The sequence below is a fragment of the Protopterus annectens genome, chromosome 6.part1 (genome assembly GCF_019279795.1).
Source record: "Protopterus annectens isolate FY-2018-M chromosome 6.part1, PAN1.0, whole genome shotgun sequence".
NCBI classification, from domain to species: Eukaryota; Metazoa; Chordata; order Ceratodontiformes; family Protopteridae; genus Protopterus; species Protopterus annectens.
The window spans coordinates 451935814-451953824 of NC_056738.1; the positions used below are offsets into that span (position 1 = coordinate 451935814).

An 18011-nucleotide genomic window follows, 5' to 3' on the forward strand; every position below is an offset into this window, starting at 1 on the left:
AAATTCACAAAAAGCAAGTGTCAAAACATGTTGGTTCAAATAACATTAACGCTCCAAATGTGCAGGTAGTAACATGCTCTCCAGTTAATCTCTACCAACAATTTCATTTGTTGCAAACCATCCCTCATTGAAATGACAAAAACAGTATTTTTTTGCAAAATGCTAAGATTTATAAATTGGCTTTCATATACAGCTAGCAAAGCATAAAATAATGCACTGAAAAATAGTTTTTTAGTATTTATTCCAAAGTGTTATAAAACGGTCATTGTTTCTAATAAATGCAGGCTTAATTCTAAATTAAACAAAATAAAAGCTATATTCTTGGCATTGTTAAAATATTTTAATATTACAGTTTTTGACAAAATGTTAAAACAGGCAAAGCATTTTAAATTGACTTTTCAAATTATTTACAAAATAAATAACACAAAATAAGTGATCCAGAAATGCAAAAAAGGCTAATATATGTCTTTGTAAAACAAGTAAAAAAATACCAAGTAACATTAAAAGTACTTATACAAAAGCTGCTGACACATTAAAGCAATGTGTTCATAAGCAAATAAAAGGAAGAGTAGTGAGTGAAAACAAAACTCTTTTTAAGCATAATATTTCTTTTTCTTGGTACTGATAAAAATGGATTTAAAATAGTAGGTGTAGTAGGACAGGGAGAAGTAGTGGAAAGTGGGGGGATGGGAACAAGGATGTACTGAGAGCAGCATCAACCCCTTCCAGTTATGGGAAGCCCTGATGATAGACAAATTGCATGTTTTTTCTGTAAAACAAATGAACATATAAAGCAGGATTGTGTATACTACAAAAAAATTAGAAAGTAGGCAAACAAAAAAAGAAGTATTTTCAAGGGACATAAAAAAGTAAAAAAGTAAAAAAAAAAGCAAACTTTGCAGGATAATAACATAAAGGATCAAAGTAAACTGAGTGTTAACTGAAAGTGCATGACAATACAAGTTAACCTAGTATAGAGCAAAGAAAACAGAGTGATACCCCCTGATAGATGAACAAAGAGATCTTTAAAATACCAAATAAAACATTCCACACCTTATGGGCAGAAACAAAAACAAATTGTGAAAAGTTAAAAGTTTCAATTACATTGGGAGGTGCAAAAAATTACATTGCAGTACCACTTCAAAAAATGGCAAAGGCTTACTTTTACCTTTGAAAATCAACTGTATATCATGACTAGATTACCTCAAGGTTTTCAGAACAGTCCTATCATTTTTCATCAGATAGTAGAGACATTCTTACAGAATGTGAGTAAAAATGACAAGGCTATTCATTATATTAATGACATCCTAATACAGTTACAGAGTGTGAAAAAAAACACATATGACAGCTAAAAAGTTATGAGATTGTTGCAAGAGGCAAGGTTCAAAGTAAACAAAGACAAAATACAGTTTTGTCACAAAAAGTAACATTTCTAAAAACCTTTATCAGACTTCTTGTTGCAAGCAGCAGCAGGAAAAAACACAATTTCAATGGTGTTATTAAAGTCTTGGTCACAAAACGCATCTCAGTGAATGAACACTAAGTTAAGACCAGTTACTTTTTGTAACAAAAAATAACCCTTGTAAAAAAATATCATCCTTGCATTAAACAGCTTTTGGCCATTTACTGGAAAGTAAGACAATGTATTTAGTAATGTTCTAGGGGGTTATAGTTCAAACTCCACATTTGACAATCAAGACTTTGCTAAATAACAGTAAAATAAAATACCTAAAGAAGTTAGTCAAACTGTTTTTTTTTTTTTCAAAATAAATAACTACTTTCAGTACAAAACATGTACAGATATAGACAGGGGACACATACTACTTATGCAGTTTTATTAAATATATAAAAAAATGCATGACTGCATGGCAGATTTAAAAAAAATGGATGTCACCATTAAAGACAGATTATGACCACCACATTCCTACAGTATATGTAAATGGTGCAAGTTTTTTTTTTAAACAAATGAAAAGTACTACACTGTGTTTGCAATAATACCATTGCAAAAAAAAAAAAAAAAAAAACAATTACGGTTAAGTTACCAGGATACATATCAGCACAAAGAGCTGAGCTAGAGGCTGTAAAATATGTTTTGCAGCATTTATATCCAGTAAATATTTACAGTGACAGTGCTTATGTAGTAAATTCTCTGAGACTACATAAAACATTGTCTAAAGTAATTGGTTAAATAGGTAATTTTCAAAATGTTAAAACGCTATTATCACATTTGTAATTGCTATAGTAACCATTTTGTTAATAGGTTCATAGGTAGGTACTAGGCTATCTGCCCGAAGGCATTTATAAGCCTAGCCAGAATGTGTTGGCTTTCGCCGCCCCCTTAGATTAGTTCCCTGTGCCTCTGTCCAGCAGAGCCAAAGTGATCCCCGGAGTAAACTTTCTGATTCCCATCCACTTGTCAAGGTTTCTCTTGAGTGTTAGCGAGGAGCTCTGCCTAATGTAGATAGGAATCTTGTTTCAAAGCATGGGAAGTCTCTGGAACAGGAATTTATCCCTCCAGTACATCCTATTTATTGTTATGGTGAGGTTTAGTCCCATTACTTGGCTATTTCCCCCATTTACCATAAACACTGTCATGTACATACTGCTTTACTTCTACAATGATTATTTGGATTTCATTTGAAACTTTTATTTTACATTTTATAGTACAAACACTAACAAACATCTGCTAAACATAGCAATACAGTCTCACAATGAAAGCAGACTTAGCATTAAAACTTCTCTGCCCTTGAAACTCACATTCATTGAAACAGCATTGAAACCCACATTCAAAGAAAATGCATCTGGCCAATGGTGGATAAAGATTACCTTTGGGCTGTTTTGAAATCACAGACCCCTTGTACACAAAACATACATGTGCTCTTTAATACACCTTCCTGACTGTTTTAAATTATATTCCTTGTATAATACAGCACACTTGTTAGAGCGCTTTTTGAATTTATTGTTTTGAACATTTTTCCAGTAAGCAATGAAACAAAATGCATGAACCAATAATAATAATAATAATAATGTTAATCATAATAACATACATATGTTAAATTTTGTATTAAAAAGATTTTTTTTGTAAAATTCAAAGTTTGATTTAAATTTTAATTAAAAATGTTTTGGTTTTCAAAATAAAAAGTGGAAATGATATAATTTTATAAAGTAAAACTGGTTTCCTTCATAGCAATAACATGTATTTGACATATATATATATATATATATATATATATATATATATATATATATATAGTTTCACTTTATAATCTCAAAATACTGAAATATCGAATTCTGTATTTCGAGACCATAAAGTCGAATTTTTAAAATAGTGAAACTTCATAATCGTGAATCCGGAAATGTCGAATTTGCATTTATGGTGTTCTGTTACTTGACGTGGGGTGCACTGTGTGCCTGATGTATGGTTTGGTGTGTGGATTTGGCTGGAGATTAAGGTAAATTAATTTTTTTAATGATTTTTGGGTAGGTATTTGAGTGTATGTTAGTGTGTTCGGAAGTTTTAGGTGTGGGTAGGTAGGTAAAAGTATGAGTGTTTAAGTGTTGAAAGTGGTGGCGTTTGTATATATGTGATGCGTGTGTGTGAGGGGACTGTAGAGTGTGTGAGTTTACTGTCTTTTATATATATATATATATATATATATATATATATATATATATATATATGTGTGTGTGTATAGTTCGGCAGAACTGCTTTTAAAACTGCTTTCTGCAAGTACAGAAAAAATATGCAGTAAACAAACATAATTAGTTAATAAAATGTACTTGTGTAAAGCAAAAAGTATTAAACTTCTAAATGTTTTTTGTAACAAATGGCATTAACAATAAAGGCTTGTTAAAATATCATAAATGATTAAATGTATACAAATATTCAAAAAAATAAACTTAATAAAAATGGCTAACACAGCAGAAAAAAGTTACAAGCTATCCTATCAGTTGTTGTTGTGTCTTTCGGCTTTTCCCGGTTAGGGGTCGCCACAGCGGAACTCCGGTCCGCTAATGATTGGCAGTTGATTTTTACATGCTGAGTTGCCAGCCCAAATGCACAGCCTTCAACGAAGGTACGCCCATTCATGAATGTCTCCACGCAGAAGACGCTCTAGCTGAGAGTCGAACTGGTCAGTGTCTTACTGTGAGGCGACAACGCTACCGCAGTGCCACCACTGCAACTTTAAAAATAAAAAAAAAAACATTTTGGCCTGATGAAAACTGGTTTTATGCAGACAAAGAATGCTTCAATACAAAAAATGTTTCATCAAGGACAAACTAGATAAACGTGGCTCTAAAAATTTGGCTACTAAATATTTTGTAGTCTCAGTCTGCTAAAAAAGTGCAGTGTATCCGACAGTGATCTGTGTTATAAAAAATATAAAAAAATCTTAAAAACAATGCTTGGTTGGCTTGTTTAAATAAAATATACAAATCTACATTGTACAGTTAATCTGTGTACCTGCTAATAATTCAATTTAACAAATGCTAAGCAACCAGCACAATACACAATATATACCACTCTTTGTGTGGTACAATTACCATACTGAAATGTTATTCTACTTTTCATAGTTTTACCTAATATTCTGATCTGATTCCTAGTAGGTACACTGTTAACAATAACCATGCCTCATAGTGCCTTTGGTGTTTTTTAACAGAGTGCTGGATTTGTTTTCCATTAACCTTTTGAAATTAGGTGCAGTTTTAGAAATAAATGTAGTTTCAGCCCTCTGCAATTGAAATATTTCTGGATTAGTTTTAAAAATGCACCAATTTCTTTTAATTATATCTTTTATCTCCTTAGTGGAATGGTTATGTTCCACCACCAATGTCCTTTCATAATTATGTTCCTTGTTATTGATATATAAAGTGAGTCCTGTTCCCAAAAGTGATTTATATATTTCTCCCATTCTCCATACACCTCCAATAAAAAAATTGTCTAAAAACTGAAAAGGGGTAACTCCTTGCTAAAAACAGTTCCCTTAACTTCAATAATTCAAGCCACACATCTTCCTTTTGGGAGGTCATGCATGCTATTCTAATGGCTTGTCCCTTCACTAACCTCTTTTTCCTGCCTTACAGGGTGGCTACTAGAAAAATGTAGGTAGGAGCTAAAAATGTTTTCTTCCTGAAAATTTGGACTAAAAACCATTAAATGTATGAGAAATTAGTTTGTCAAGATGGGTCTACTTTTGTTTGTTGAAAGCTCATTATTTTGACAAACAAAAATCTAACCCCATGTACAAGAAAGTGCCCTTAAATGAAGGTGCACTTTCATGAATTCCAGTTCACTGAACTGGTAATATCAAAAAAAAAAATAACACACTGCAAAAGCAGTTTTGCAGGTGGGCAAGCCCCCTGCACCCTCCATGTGGGGGCTGCACCCCCACACCCCCACTACTTTATGTATATATACTAACTCCAAGACTGTACTACAGTGGGGAAATAAGTATATTCCCTTATTCCCAGTGTAACATGCTTCAGTGCTGCAGTGTTTCTTTTTTTTTTTATTTTACCAGTTCAATGAACTGGTATTCGTGAAAGTGCACTTTTGTTTAAGTGCACTTTTGCGTACATGGGGCCGGACTTTTGTTTGTCGAAAGAACAGAAGAAGCTCTGCTTTACAATTTTTGATTCGCTCGTATGCTGGTATACGAGCCAATCAAAAATCGTAAAGCATATCTCAAGCAGCCAGAACATACATTTAACCGACATCTACCAATCCCCATGGGTGCCAGTTAAGTGAGACTACACTGTAGTTAGGGGATGTGTTTATGATTGGAAGCTGCATGTTGAGTGATTTCCCAGCAGATTGCTGTGGTCTTCAGACAACACCTAATTATCTCTCTAAATGGCATTTACAGAGTTGATGGTTAAAGCCTGGCAAATGCAGGATACCCTATTAAAGCCATGTAAAGATCATACAGCATCCAAAGCTGTCTTTCTGAGGCAGTTGGACTGTGTTAAACTTATTTCTTCAAGTCATTAACTTTCTGATAGTATATTTTATTGACAATACCAGTGGGCAATGTAGACTTTATTCCTATACTTTAACAAATATTAAAAGACTTTAATTAATACAAAGGAGCTTTACAAAGCATGTCCCAGACCTTAGGTCTGGACGTCATTCCTCTAGATGATCAATAATCTAAACAATGCAAAATCTTTATTTGGAATACAATAAATCTTGAAATGGCGACCTTTGAATGTGTTTCTAAATCTGGACATATGCACAGAAATTAATGATATATTAGGAATTATGTGTTAAGTTTCAACTTGCTCTTGATCAGGACAAAAAAATAAGAAGATTCACAATCATTTCCTCAACTGTGCAATAAGCTGACTCAAAGTATAATATCATCTATTGTCTAACCACATTTAAGTCAAGCTATAATACATAGAAGAAGAAGAATAATAAATAGAATAAAGTTCAAAAATGGATATAATGCAAATGACTATTCCTTCAAGAATGCCAAAATGTCTGACACCAATCAATACTTAAAATGAATTTATTGATTTATATATGATTGTTTGTGGATCGTTTTGTTTGTTTGTTTAGTCAATATCACTCACTTTTTTTAGCATGTTTTGTAGCATCTTAACTTGACTTTTTTTTTATTTTAGGCAATGAACCCCTTTGTTCTCCAGCTAACTATACATGTGCAGACCAGGTATTAGGTGAGTATTTTATTAGATGAACTAAGATGAACTGCTCATGCTTACTGGTTCACCATTTTGTATTCATTCTGCTTTATATTACAAATAATTCTCTGTCAGTTTTTTTACATTGATTTTCTTCAGCTCATTCTCTAACTGTTACAGTATTTTAGACCCCCCCCCCCTTTGGATACTACACAGATTTCTTTTTTAGACAACAATAATATGGGTCAAAGATTCTTTCTAATTAAGATCTTTAACTCTTGCTTTGTGCTTTTTTAGTACTGCATAGATGAGCTGATTTGCCTCCCTTAAGAGAGTTGTAACCCATGTACTTCCTGATACTTTTCTTTAGAGGCACAGGCTGAAATTTATGTTTGCATAGTCTATGCCTTAAATAAATATGAGAACTATCCCACCCTTACTATTCCCTGAGATAAGAATAGTGTCCATTTCTAACACAGTATTTAAACCCCTAAAAGACTGGAGAAATTGAAATGAGAGAGGACCCATATCAGTACATATCTTTCCTCCTCCTTGTACTGATCTAGGAGGTCATTAGTACTCCAGTTGTGCTTACCTTAAAGTGTCCTGATCATGTTAGGAAACATATTTGTTTTACAATTAATTTTATTTCCATTGTGGCAAAAAAAATGAAGATTGTAGTGCAGCATTTGATTTTTTTTTTGTATTGTTTCATTGTTTACTCAGTTTTCTCTATAACCATACCCACAAAATATTGCCATGGTTGATACTGAGTAATGATTTGCATGCAACTGCAAAGCACTCTGGGTAACCAGAACCAATTTATCTGTTTAAAGGAGCTGCCACTTATTCACATTGCGGTTTCATCACATCATCAGATGTTAATTTTCAGTGCGAATTATTCCAGCTTGTCTTTCTAGGAAGTAAGAAACTACTTCTGATGCATTTAACATGGGAATTCAGTAGTCTATATATTAATTTTGGTAGTGAGAAATTGTGAGCTTAGTCTTTAATGGCAGAGTTATGGTTATAACCTGTTCCTAGACAAAGTCAATACCCACTGCTAAACAAGCAATAGTCATGGGAGGGATTTTAAGTGCTGAGAAAAAATATTCAGGGTTCTGTCATTACCAAGAAAATAAAATGCAAAAACAAGACACTTTTTGCATTACAAATTACACAGTTTGCTACTTCCTGTAATATAGAGGTCATATCCAAAGGTTTCCTACTTGCTTTTAATTTGGAATATGACCAGTACACTTTAATATCCCTAATACTACTGCAGGGCTGGAACTGCCACAGCCATTGGCTGGTCTGAAATGTAAAAGGAAAGTGGGGAGCAGAACAATCTAATAGTGTCACAAATACACCAGGGTGTGAGGTTGTTAAACACACATCACCACGTGACAATTAACTCCCGCCTCCCAATAATCTGACTTCAGTGACTGTATGGTATGATTACAACCCTGGCTCAATTCCCAGGAAGGGGGTGGTGCACTAGATCACAAGCAGTTTCACACCCTCCTTCCTGGAATGGGAGAGGAAATGGATGACACCTCTTCCCTCTCACCCCCACCCAGCTTCTCTAGCACTTAAGACACTAGTCAAATTCAGAATGTTTGAGTCATAGGGAGGTCTCCCTTTGTATGCCATGGAGTAGTGGCAGTGCAACTTTTTCATTGCCATTGATATGTATAATTCACTACAACCATTCCATGTTGTGACTAGTGATCGCTGATACAACCCACAGTAATATTCTTTGTTGTAAGTCAGTAATGTCTGTTGTTTTTCACTTCCTTCTAACAGTGTTTTGAGCTGCGGCACATTTTAGATAACTGATGAGGACTGACAAAGTACACATTTCATAACAGAAGACACATTCTGATTCCTTGATTAGTAGGTATGAAATACTAGGCAGCATGAGTATTTACAATACCATACTAGAATCAGATGGTAGAGGGAAGGTTAAGAAAATTACTGATAGCTAAACATGATCAGATAAAAGGAGTACAGGTATGTGAAATCCTACCTTCCTGTGTTCACCAAATTTTGATTCATAGCCTATAAAGCAGCATTACCAGTAGTAGTCGTCTGTTTATGCACTTCTCCGATGACTAATACTTAAAAACTAAAATAAAGACCTGTAAAACATCAAGCATAGACAATACATATTATGCAAAACAATTTCTGAATTCTTTTAAAATATATACATTTTTTTACATTTTCTAATTTCCTCAAACCAGATGTTTGGGGTGTCCAACAATCAAGTGATGTGTATTTTTGGAAAATGCTTTTGACTGCAATTTGTTTGTTGGCAGAAAGACATATACTATTACAATGGACTTGCTGTTTATGCTAGACCACTGTCCACTGCTGTGTAACAGTGCAGTAAGTTTATATTGGTATGTAGGATATGAGGACTTGTTTTTTTTCATGCTCTTTTTTAACTAGTTGTTCATATGTTTACCTTTTCATGTTACATTTCACAAAGTAAATAAAAACCTACCAAGACCGACAAAAACGTAATTCAGCTGTAACATAGGAGAACCCATCGATAAAAAGGTATACTCAGTATGTAAGTACTGTTTCAGTGTACTGTCACAAATACCATTGAGTTTACTGTGAATATTTTCCCCCTTCCTTCATATCGTTTTTCTTCTCTGCCTTCCTGCTTCTCATCATCCATTTTATTGGCCATCCTTACTTCTATTGTGCCAGCCTTTGTTGTCCTTTTCTGAGCCTTAAATGATAATGCAAGATATGGTGAAAGTTAGGAATGTTCTGATTCCACACACACGCACACACACACGCACACACACACACACACACACACACACACACACACACACACACACACACATATATATATACACATTGCCAACTCACAACTTCATCAACACTCAAAAATCAAACCACAAAAGATCAAAATCTACAAAACTGAAAAGAAAAACAGTCTTTTATGCAGAACAGCAACCCTCCCCCTTGCACTCCTCCATGTGCCCCTCACATCTCCTGCTACTCATGTATACCAATTTCAAGATCATACAACAGCAAGGGAAGGATAGAATCCCACTCTGCACTGTATAGCTGTCCTCAAAGCAAATGCCACCATTGTCATTTGGTGACTTTTTGATAAAGAAAGCCTGCTAACCAAATACTCGGTATGTCAAAAATTTGGCTAAATGCATGGAACACACACAAAGATATGCATATCTCTATCCATTTAACGATATCTATATCTGTATATATATATATATATATATATATATATATATATATATATATATGTATATATATATATGTATAAATATGGGTATAAATAGATATAAATATATAGAATATTTAGATATATAAGTGTGTGTGTGTGTGTGTGTGTGTGCGTGCGTGCGTGCGTGTGTGTGTGTGTGTGTGTGTGTGTGTGTGTGTGTGTGTGTGTGTATGCTTGAAAACATTGCTGGTTATAGTAAGTAAAAAAGATATTAAAAAAAAGGTTTAAAAGTGAATTGTGACACATTATTTGTTTTGGAGTAAAGGTATTCACTAGTTTCATAACCACGAGTGAGTCAGCCTTCAAAGAATCCTTTTCATGAATTGTATAGGGCATACATTTTTTTAAATCACCAGACATCCATAATAATAATAATAATAATAATCTTCTTCTTCTTCTTTCGGCTGCTCCCATCAGGGGTCGCCACAGCAGATCAACTGTTTCCATTTCTTCCTGTCCTCTGCATCTTGCTCTGTCACACCAATCACCTGCATGTCCTCTCTCACCACATCCATAAACCTTATCTTAGGCCTTCCTCTTTTCCTGTTACCTGGTAGCTTCATCCTTAGCATCTTTTTCCCAATATACTCTGCATCCCTCCTCAGCACATGTCCAAACCAACGTAATCTTGCCTCTCTGGCTTTGTCTCCAAACCTTCCAACCTGGGCTGACCCTCTAATATACTTATTCCTAATTCTGTCCATCCTCGTCACACTCAGTGCAAATCTTAACATCTTCAACTCTGCCACATCAAGCTCTGACTCCTGCTTTTTTGTCAATGCCACTGTCTCCAACCCATATAACATAGCTGGTCTCACTACCCTCTTGTAGACCTTCCCTTTCACTCTTACTGGTACTCGTCTGTCACAAATCACTTCTGACACTCTTCTCCACCCACTCCACCCTGCCTGTACTCTCTTCTTCACCTCTCTTCCACACTCACCATTACTCTGAACTGTTGATACCAAGTATTTAAACTCATCCACCTTCGCCACCTCTACTCCCTGCATCCTCACCATTCCTCTATCCTCCCTCTCATTCACACACATATATTCTGTCTTAGTCCTGCTGACCTTCATTCCTCTTCCCTCTAGAGCATATCTCCACCTCTCCAGGGTCTCCTCCACCTGTTCTCTACTCTCACTACAGATCACAATGTCATCTGAAAACATCATAGTCCACGGGGACTCCTGTCTGATGTCATCTGTCAACCTGTCCATCACCATTACAAATAAGAAAGGGCTCAGAGCTGAACCTTTATGTAATCCCACCTCCACCTTAAATGCATCCGTCACTCCCATCGCAGACCGCACCGCTGTCACACTACCCTGGTACATATTCTGTACCACTCTTACATACTTCTCTGACACTCCCGACTTCCTCATGCAATACCAAAACTCCTCTTTAGGCACCCTGTCATATGCTTTCTCTAAATCCATAAAGACACAATGCAACTCCTTCTGACATTCTCTGTACTTCTCCATCAACACTCTCAAAGCAAACACCGCATATGTAGTGCTCTTTCCTGGCATCATCACCTCCCTTCTTAACCTAGGTTCCATTACTCTTTCCCATAACTTCATGCTGTAACTGATCAATTTAATCCCTCTGTAGTTGCTACAGCTCTGCACATCACCCTTATTCTTAAAAATCGGTACCAAAACACTTTTTCTCCATTTCTCAGGCATCCTCTCACTTTCCAAGATTTCATTAAACAATCTAGTTAAAAACTCCACTGCCATTTCACCTAAACACCTCCATGCTTCCACAGGTATGTCATCTGGACCAACAGCCTTTCCGTTCTTCATCCTCTTCATAGCTATCCTTACTTCCTCCTTGCTAATCCACTGCACTTCATGATTCACTATCCGCACATCATCCAACCTTCTCTCCCTCTCATTCTCTTCATTAATCAGCCCCTCAAAGTACTCTTAAGAATAATAATAATAATAATAATAAGACGCATTTGTTAACCAGGTAGGTCCATGGAACACATTCTCCCTTTTCAGAGATCACCCAGGAGCAATGTCTGGTTAAGTGACTTGCTCATTTCACACAATAGGCAAATGAAGAGTTAAGCGAATGCAGAATATGTATGATTTTGCAATCAATAAAATGTCATTTGGAAGAACATATAGAATGTAAAAGGTAAATAAGATTCAGCTAATGTGCTTACACTACACCTTCTGATTTAGGTGGGTATATAACTTGTATGTAAAAAATGGAAATTAGCAGTTTATATAGCTTCATTAGGAACATGGCTCAGTGTTTAGGTAAACAAGGGTTGTGACAACAGAATTTTGTGGTAAGGATGGTAACACCAAATTTAACAGATCTAAGAGAATGTAATGGTCAGTAGTTATCTGCCTTTGGGTTTCAGTTGCATAGTTATACAGGATTAAAAAAGTACAAATATTAAGTTTCCAGCTACTGAATCAGACCTTTCTCTGGCAGACTATAAATCTACTCACCCACAAAAGGCCCAGTGATACTCTATTCTTCATGTTAGCACTTGTAAATCTCACCAAATATAGTTTGAAGGCAAGCAGAATTATACAAATCAGCTGATGTAGTTAGGCTGAGATCCCCGTATCATATATTTTCCAGTGATCCTGTCAGTCACATGTGTTGTACAATATCAGAGTTGTACTGAAATTCAGATACACAATATGCTCTACTTTGCCTTGTCATCCTGGGTACTGAAGTAGTTGTACACCAAGATTAGGTCAGATTAACAGGCATTTTGCTGTACAAATCTGTGATGTTATATTTCAGTTAAGCTCCTAACATTCCTGAATCTCATTAACCAACACCACATAATTCTGCCCATGAACTTTTAAAGCTGACAGAGTTATAATTACTAGGCTCGTACCAGACCACCTGCTTTTTCTCAATTTATTTTCTTTGTTCAGTGGTGGGTATTGACTTTGTCTGGGGACAGGTTATCATTATAACTCTGGCCAAGAGTAGTACAAAATGAATGATGTTAACAGATCAGTATTAATGTACAGCATGTGGAATACTACTATATACTTATACCCTTAGCAGAAAAGGATGTTGTTGCACAATATAAAGTCTACAAAAAGTGTTTCCAGCATGCCACAATATTACTGAAGCACAGAATAGCATGCTAAGCCATCCTTTATTATTGGTGAATACTCCATATTAGAGATGTACATAATCATACAACTGAAAATTTGTTTAGAACTACTCCACTGCTCTGATATGATGAACCTGAACATTTTTTTGAGTGTGCAGCTATACTTTAATATGAAGCTAAACAGCAAATGTTAGAATAAAAGGAATCTGACTGGACACCAGTACTACTGACACATATAAATTGGCCGTACACAAGTTCTCATAAAGCTAGACTTGAATCTCACTCAGAAATTCATTGAGTGAGGTGTGGCTTCTCAAGATGGCTTTCAAAATAATGTAGAAGACAGGTTTGTATGTTCTGTTGGAGAAATGTTCTCTATGTCCCATATGCATATGGTAGTCACTTATTCCTATCTAACTTATATAAATAGTGAGAAAAAACACTTTTCAAGTAAAAAGCAACTCTCCTTCCATCATGGTTGTCTGGCAGTATTGTAGCACACATCAGGGCATGGTATACACAAAGAAATGCAGAGCGAACACAGTGTAACAAAGTGAGCAGTGCTAAAAACACTGCACACAAAAGCAAACCATGTTCTCTACTTAGCTGCACAAACAACACTATGTTTCTGTCCACTAAAAGAAAGAATTCTTCAACCCATGAAGGCTATTTTTGCTAACTCCTTTATTAAAGTGACGTGCAATTAAAGTATTTTCCTACCATTGAAATCCTTTTTCAAGTGTGTACAATTCAGTACATTCAACTAAAACCCTTTTTGAAGAGCGTGTACAAGTGTTATGGTCAGGTTTCCAATCGTAACCGCATTATTATGTGCTCAAGACATGTCGAGAATGCATAACAGGTTATGATTGGTGAGACAGGATCATAACTCTTTGTAGTGCATGGAGTATTATCTACTCTGTGTACTATCAGTTACAAAAGAAACAAATGAAATGTGTTTTGCCAGCTTTTAAAGCCAGTAAACTACTTAGCAAATACTGTTATATAGCCTGCAAGTAAGTAAAAAGTCAGGGAAAATGTATTTAATACTGCCCTAATTTAAATAAGTTACTTAGAGACTAAGATCTGTAAACTTCAATGGACATATGAGGAAAGATATTCACAGACCAAAGGAACATCCCTTCCCTAATACCTGACAATCACAGCACTTAGGGGGATATATAACATTTGTTACGCACCTGTGAAAGTGCTACAGATGGGTCTTGTGCTACAGTAGTACATAACAAGTTTAACTTTTTTCTGATTTTTGGACCGTAATCATAGCACTGCATGTACTACAAACCTTTCATTATTCATTTTGCTTGATAATTATCTGTCTGAATCAGGCGCCATGAGTAAATAGTTCTTAGCTACATCCCTCATGATATTTCATTTTGTTTTCTTGCAGAGTGTTACTGTGGAAGACGTATCCAAATCTGTCCATTTCTTACTGTCGTAAACATATTTTATTTTAATTGTGTCAGATAACCTCTCTCACTGATTTAATATGCAGTTGTTATCTTTAATAACTATTTCAGAGGCCCTGATAGAGGATTCTAGTGAGAAGTGTGAATGTGAGACACCATGCAATATGACTCGTTATGGGAAGGAGATATCTATGGTGAAAATTCCCAGCAACCGATCTGCACGCTACCTAGCCAAGAAATACAACACGAGTGAAGACTACATCAGGTAGTAATTATCCATCACTAAATTTGATTACTTTTTTGCCTTTAGAATAATATAATCATATACATGAAAACCAGCTTTTTTGAACTGAGATAAAAATAATTTTATTGAATGGCTCCCATTATGCTTAAGGGAGCACTTTACATTTTATAGAAAATTAGTTTAACATTTGTCTTTTTTAATATACTGTGTGCCTGACCTTTGCTCATTGTGCATTTATAATCAAATAATAATCAATAAATCATAAGCTGATAAATATTTCTAGGCCTGAGTATTATGACCATTCACAACTTGCCAGTACCCTGTCTCAGGCAGCAAACCCTTTCTCCAGGAGGACCATACCAGTCACTCCCAGAGTAACTTCATGAATAGACATTCAGTCATCCAGTTTATGTTTACAAGTAGTCACATTACTTAACATGCAGAAGTTTATTCCAGAGGTTTGTGAGGCAGTGAGTTACAAACCTGTCCCTCCAATATGCTTTATTTATGAGTTGGAGGTGATTTAGAGCCTTGATTCTGGTTAATCGATATGTTTAGTGAGAAGCATTCCAAAGGATGCATTATACTTCATACGTGGATTGAATGATGCTGATTAGAAGGGAGTAGTTACTTCTTTCTTTGACACTTAGTCTGGCTAAATGATTTCCTAAAATCCATTCTCAGAGGGAGACATCAATCCAAGTACCTTTTGTAATGTCATGTTATCTATACAGAATGATAAGAGGAAGGGTTGTCTGTCAAAACTGATGACACTGCATATTTCAGCATTCAGTTTCAACCCACTCTTAATACACAAAGAGTTTAGTAGGAAGGGTTCATTCTGGATGGTTTGACTATCATCGGGTGACATAAAAACAACCCTCAATTTGTAGTTGTCCGAATGCTTTGTTAACCTAAGGTCTTGGCCTTCTCTTGTAGATTTAAGACATAAATACCAAAGAGGAGAGAGTCCAACACTGAGCCCTAAGGGGAAGCTACTTGTTACTTTCATACTTTCTTGTGAAATACCTGCTACTCGCACTGTCTGGGTGCTGTCTTTCAGCCAATTTGCTGGTCAACTTACTTCATATGGGTCATTTTTAAAGTATTTGGCTTTTGTATGATGCCAACATGAGGAATGATTTTAAAGGCTTTGGCCAGGTGAAGAGACCCTGTATGCACTGCATGGCCACCATCTAAAGTTTCCATAACCTTATGGAGATCACCAGATTAAACAGCCAGGCTCTACGCTTCACAAAGCCAAACTATTAGAGAAAAATGAAATAAGGTTCTTAATATCACAGTTTATGAGGTCAGTTATAATATGTTCTATGGCTTTCCAGATTTGGCTTTTAAAGCTGATGGGTCTGTAATTACCCAGGTAGGTTGTAAGGTCACCACTACAGTGCAGCACTCATCAGGGACAAAACAAAGAGCTAAACTTAGGTTAAACCATGCAAGGGCATGTTTAGAACTATTAATTAAGCAACCCAGTATATTGTCTGGTCCTGTGGAGGAAGTATGTTTGGTCTTGGTTAGCAATTTCAGTAAATTATGTTTAGCGTCAATTGGGGAATAAGAGATTCACATATTTCAGGGATTTGATTAATGTCTTGGGATGCAGTTGACACTAATTTTTTTTGCAAGGATATTGACAATGTTTTGGTGAAAATAGAAGTAGTCGTGAATAAATTTAGAGTAATGTACAGTATTTGTTTTAGTTTTCTAACATGGCTATAGAATGATTTATAATTATCTTCGGCTTCACAGGTAGCATAAGTTCACAGTCTCATTTAGTGAACCAGATAGTGTTCATCATTTTTTTTAATTCTTTTGGTATTATCCTTGATAAAATTGGTTTTAGATCTGATAAATAATTGAAAACGTTTCTTTCTGGTGGTGGTGGAGGAGGGCATCAACAGTGACTCATTTCTGAATTTACCATGATACTTGGGTCTGGTAGAGGCTGCTTGCTCTATACATTTTAAATGGGTGTAGAATTCATATGTAAAGCTTGTTGCTGTAATAAAGTTAGGGAGGTGCAGTTGTAAGTGAATTTTGATATATTTTGTCATGGAGTAGTTTGAAGATGGTGTGTTTCAGTGGAGTTTGCTGTAAGAGCTTTTGGGAGTTTAAAGGAGAAGGTCAAAAGTTTATCATCAGATTTCACTAGGGAAAGAAATTCAAGAGGAGTAATGCAAGATGCAGCCATATTTGTAAGAATCAGGTCAAGAATGCTGTATCCTCTGGTCAGTTTATTTACCAAATGCTCAAGGAACATTTTGTTTATTAAATTTAGAATTTGGGGAAATATCCTACATTGGAGGTACAAGTGTCCCTGTTTATTAAGGGGCAGTTAAAGTCAGCCAATATAAGGGAGTTTTTGCTAATAGGGAGATCAATGAACACTTACAAGGTCATGAAGGCAAAAAGAGGATGTATTGGTAACTTAATCTCATGTCAGTGATCAATGAGTTCCATTTATCAGTCTCTTGGAGAGAGGAGAGTCAATCAAATTGCTGGAAAAGAATGACAACAGGAAACAAAACTGGGCACCAGCATTAATAATACCCAGTTATAGACAACAGCTTTGAGTTTGCCCTTCCTCACTTTCAAAATCACTCCATAAATAATAACAACACAGACACAATAAGCAATCAGTAATGCCTGACAGAGCGGGCATTAAGGGGAAATGATGGAGCACCCTAGGGGTCATGTGGCCTGACACTGTAGGTTTTCTTTCTTAACTGTGTACATATCAGATGTCATATTGTGATCAAATGAATGAAAAATATAGTTTGCTATACCGGGTGGCTTATATGCTCATCCTGATTTAAATGAAATACTTCAGTCAGCACTCCTATAGTTTCGGGTTCCAAAATTTGGTCCAGAAAGTTTTATTTTTCTTATAATGACTATGTGAATGTTTCACTTAATTTTGACTTTCATGCTGCTGTGTTACTAGCTGGCTACCAACCAAAATTATTTGCAATAAGTCTGCTGTTTACTACAGATGTAGATGAAAATGTTATTGTTTCTTCTAATCTGTAGGAATACATTTTATTAATTAAATATGGTATAGGCCAGATATGTAGCTGTGGTGAGGCAAAGGGGGCAGCCTCCTCAAGTACAAGGTGTTAAGGGCATAATACCAATCTGTCATTACTGCAGTGCCAACATTCATTTCCTTTCTGCCATTTCTGAATGTCAGTATGGAAAGGAAAGCCGATTTCATGCTGTAATTTTATTAATTGGCACCAGATGATGCTATCTGCTATAAGTCTGTTGATAAATATTGATGATGCTCATCACTATCTGCTTAGATAA

The 18011-nt window shown here is 35.6% G+C and overlaps 1 protein-coding gene across 1 annotated transcript in view; it reads left to right on the forward strand.

Moving 5' to 3' along the window:
- The window catches only part of ASIC4 (acid sensing ion channel subunit family member 4), a 406766-nt gene that overhangs the window by 169548 nt on the left and 219207 nt on the right, over positions 1 to 18011 (forward strand). The window contains exons 5-6 of the mRNA XM_044075400.1: positions 6628 to 6681; positions 14552 to 14705. Coding sequence (XP_043931335.1) covers positions 6628 to 6681; positions 14552 to 14705 — 208 coding nt within the window. The remainder of the gene's footprint in view (positions 1 to 6627; positions 6682 to 14551; positions 14706 to 18011) is intronic.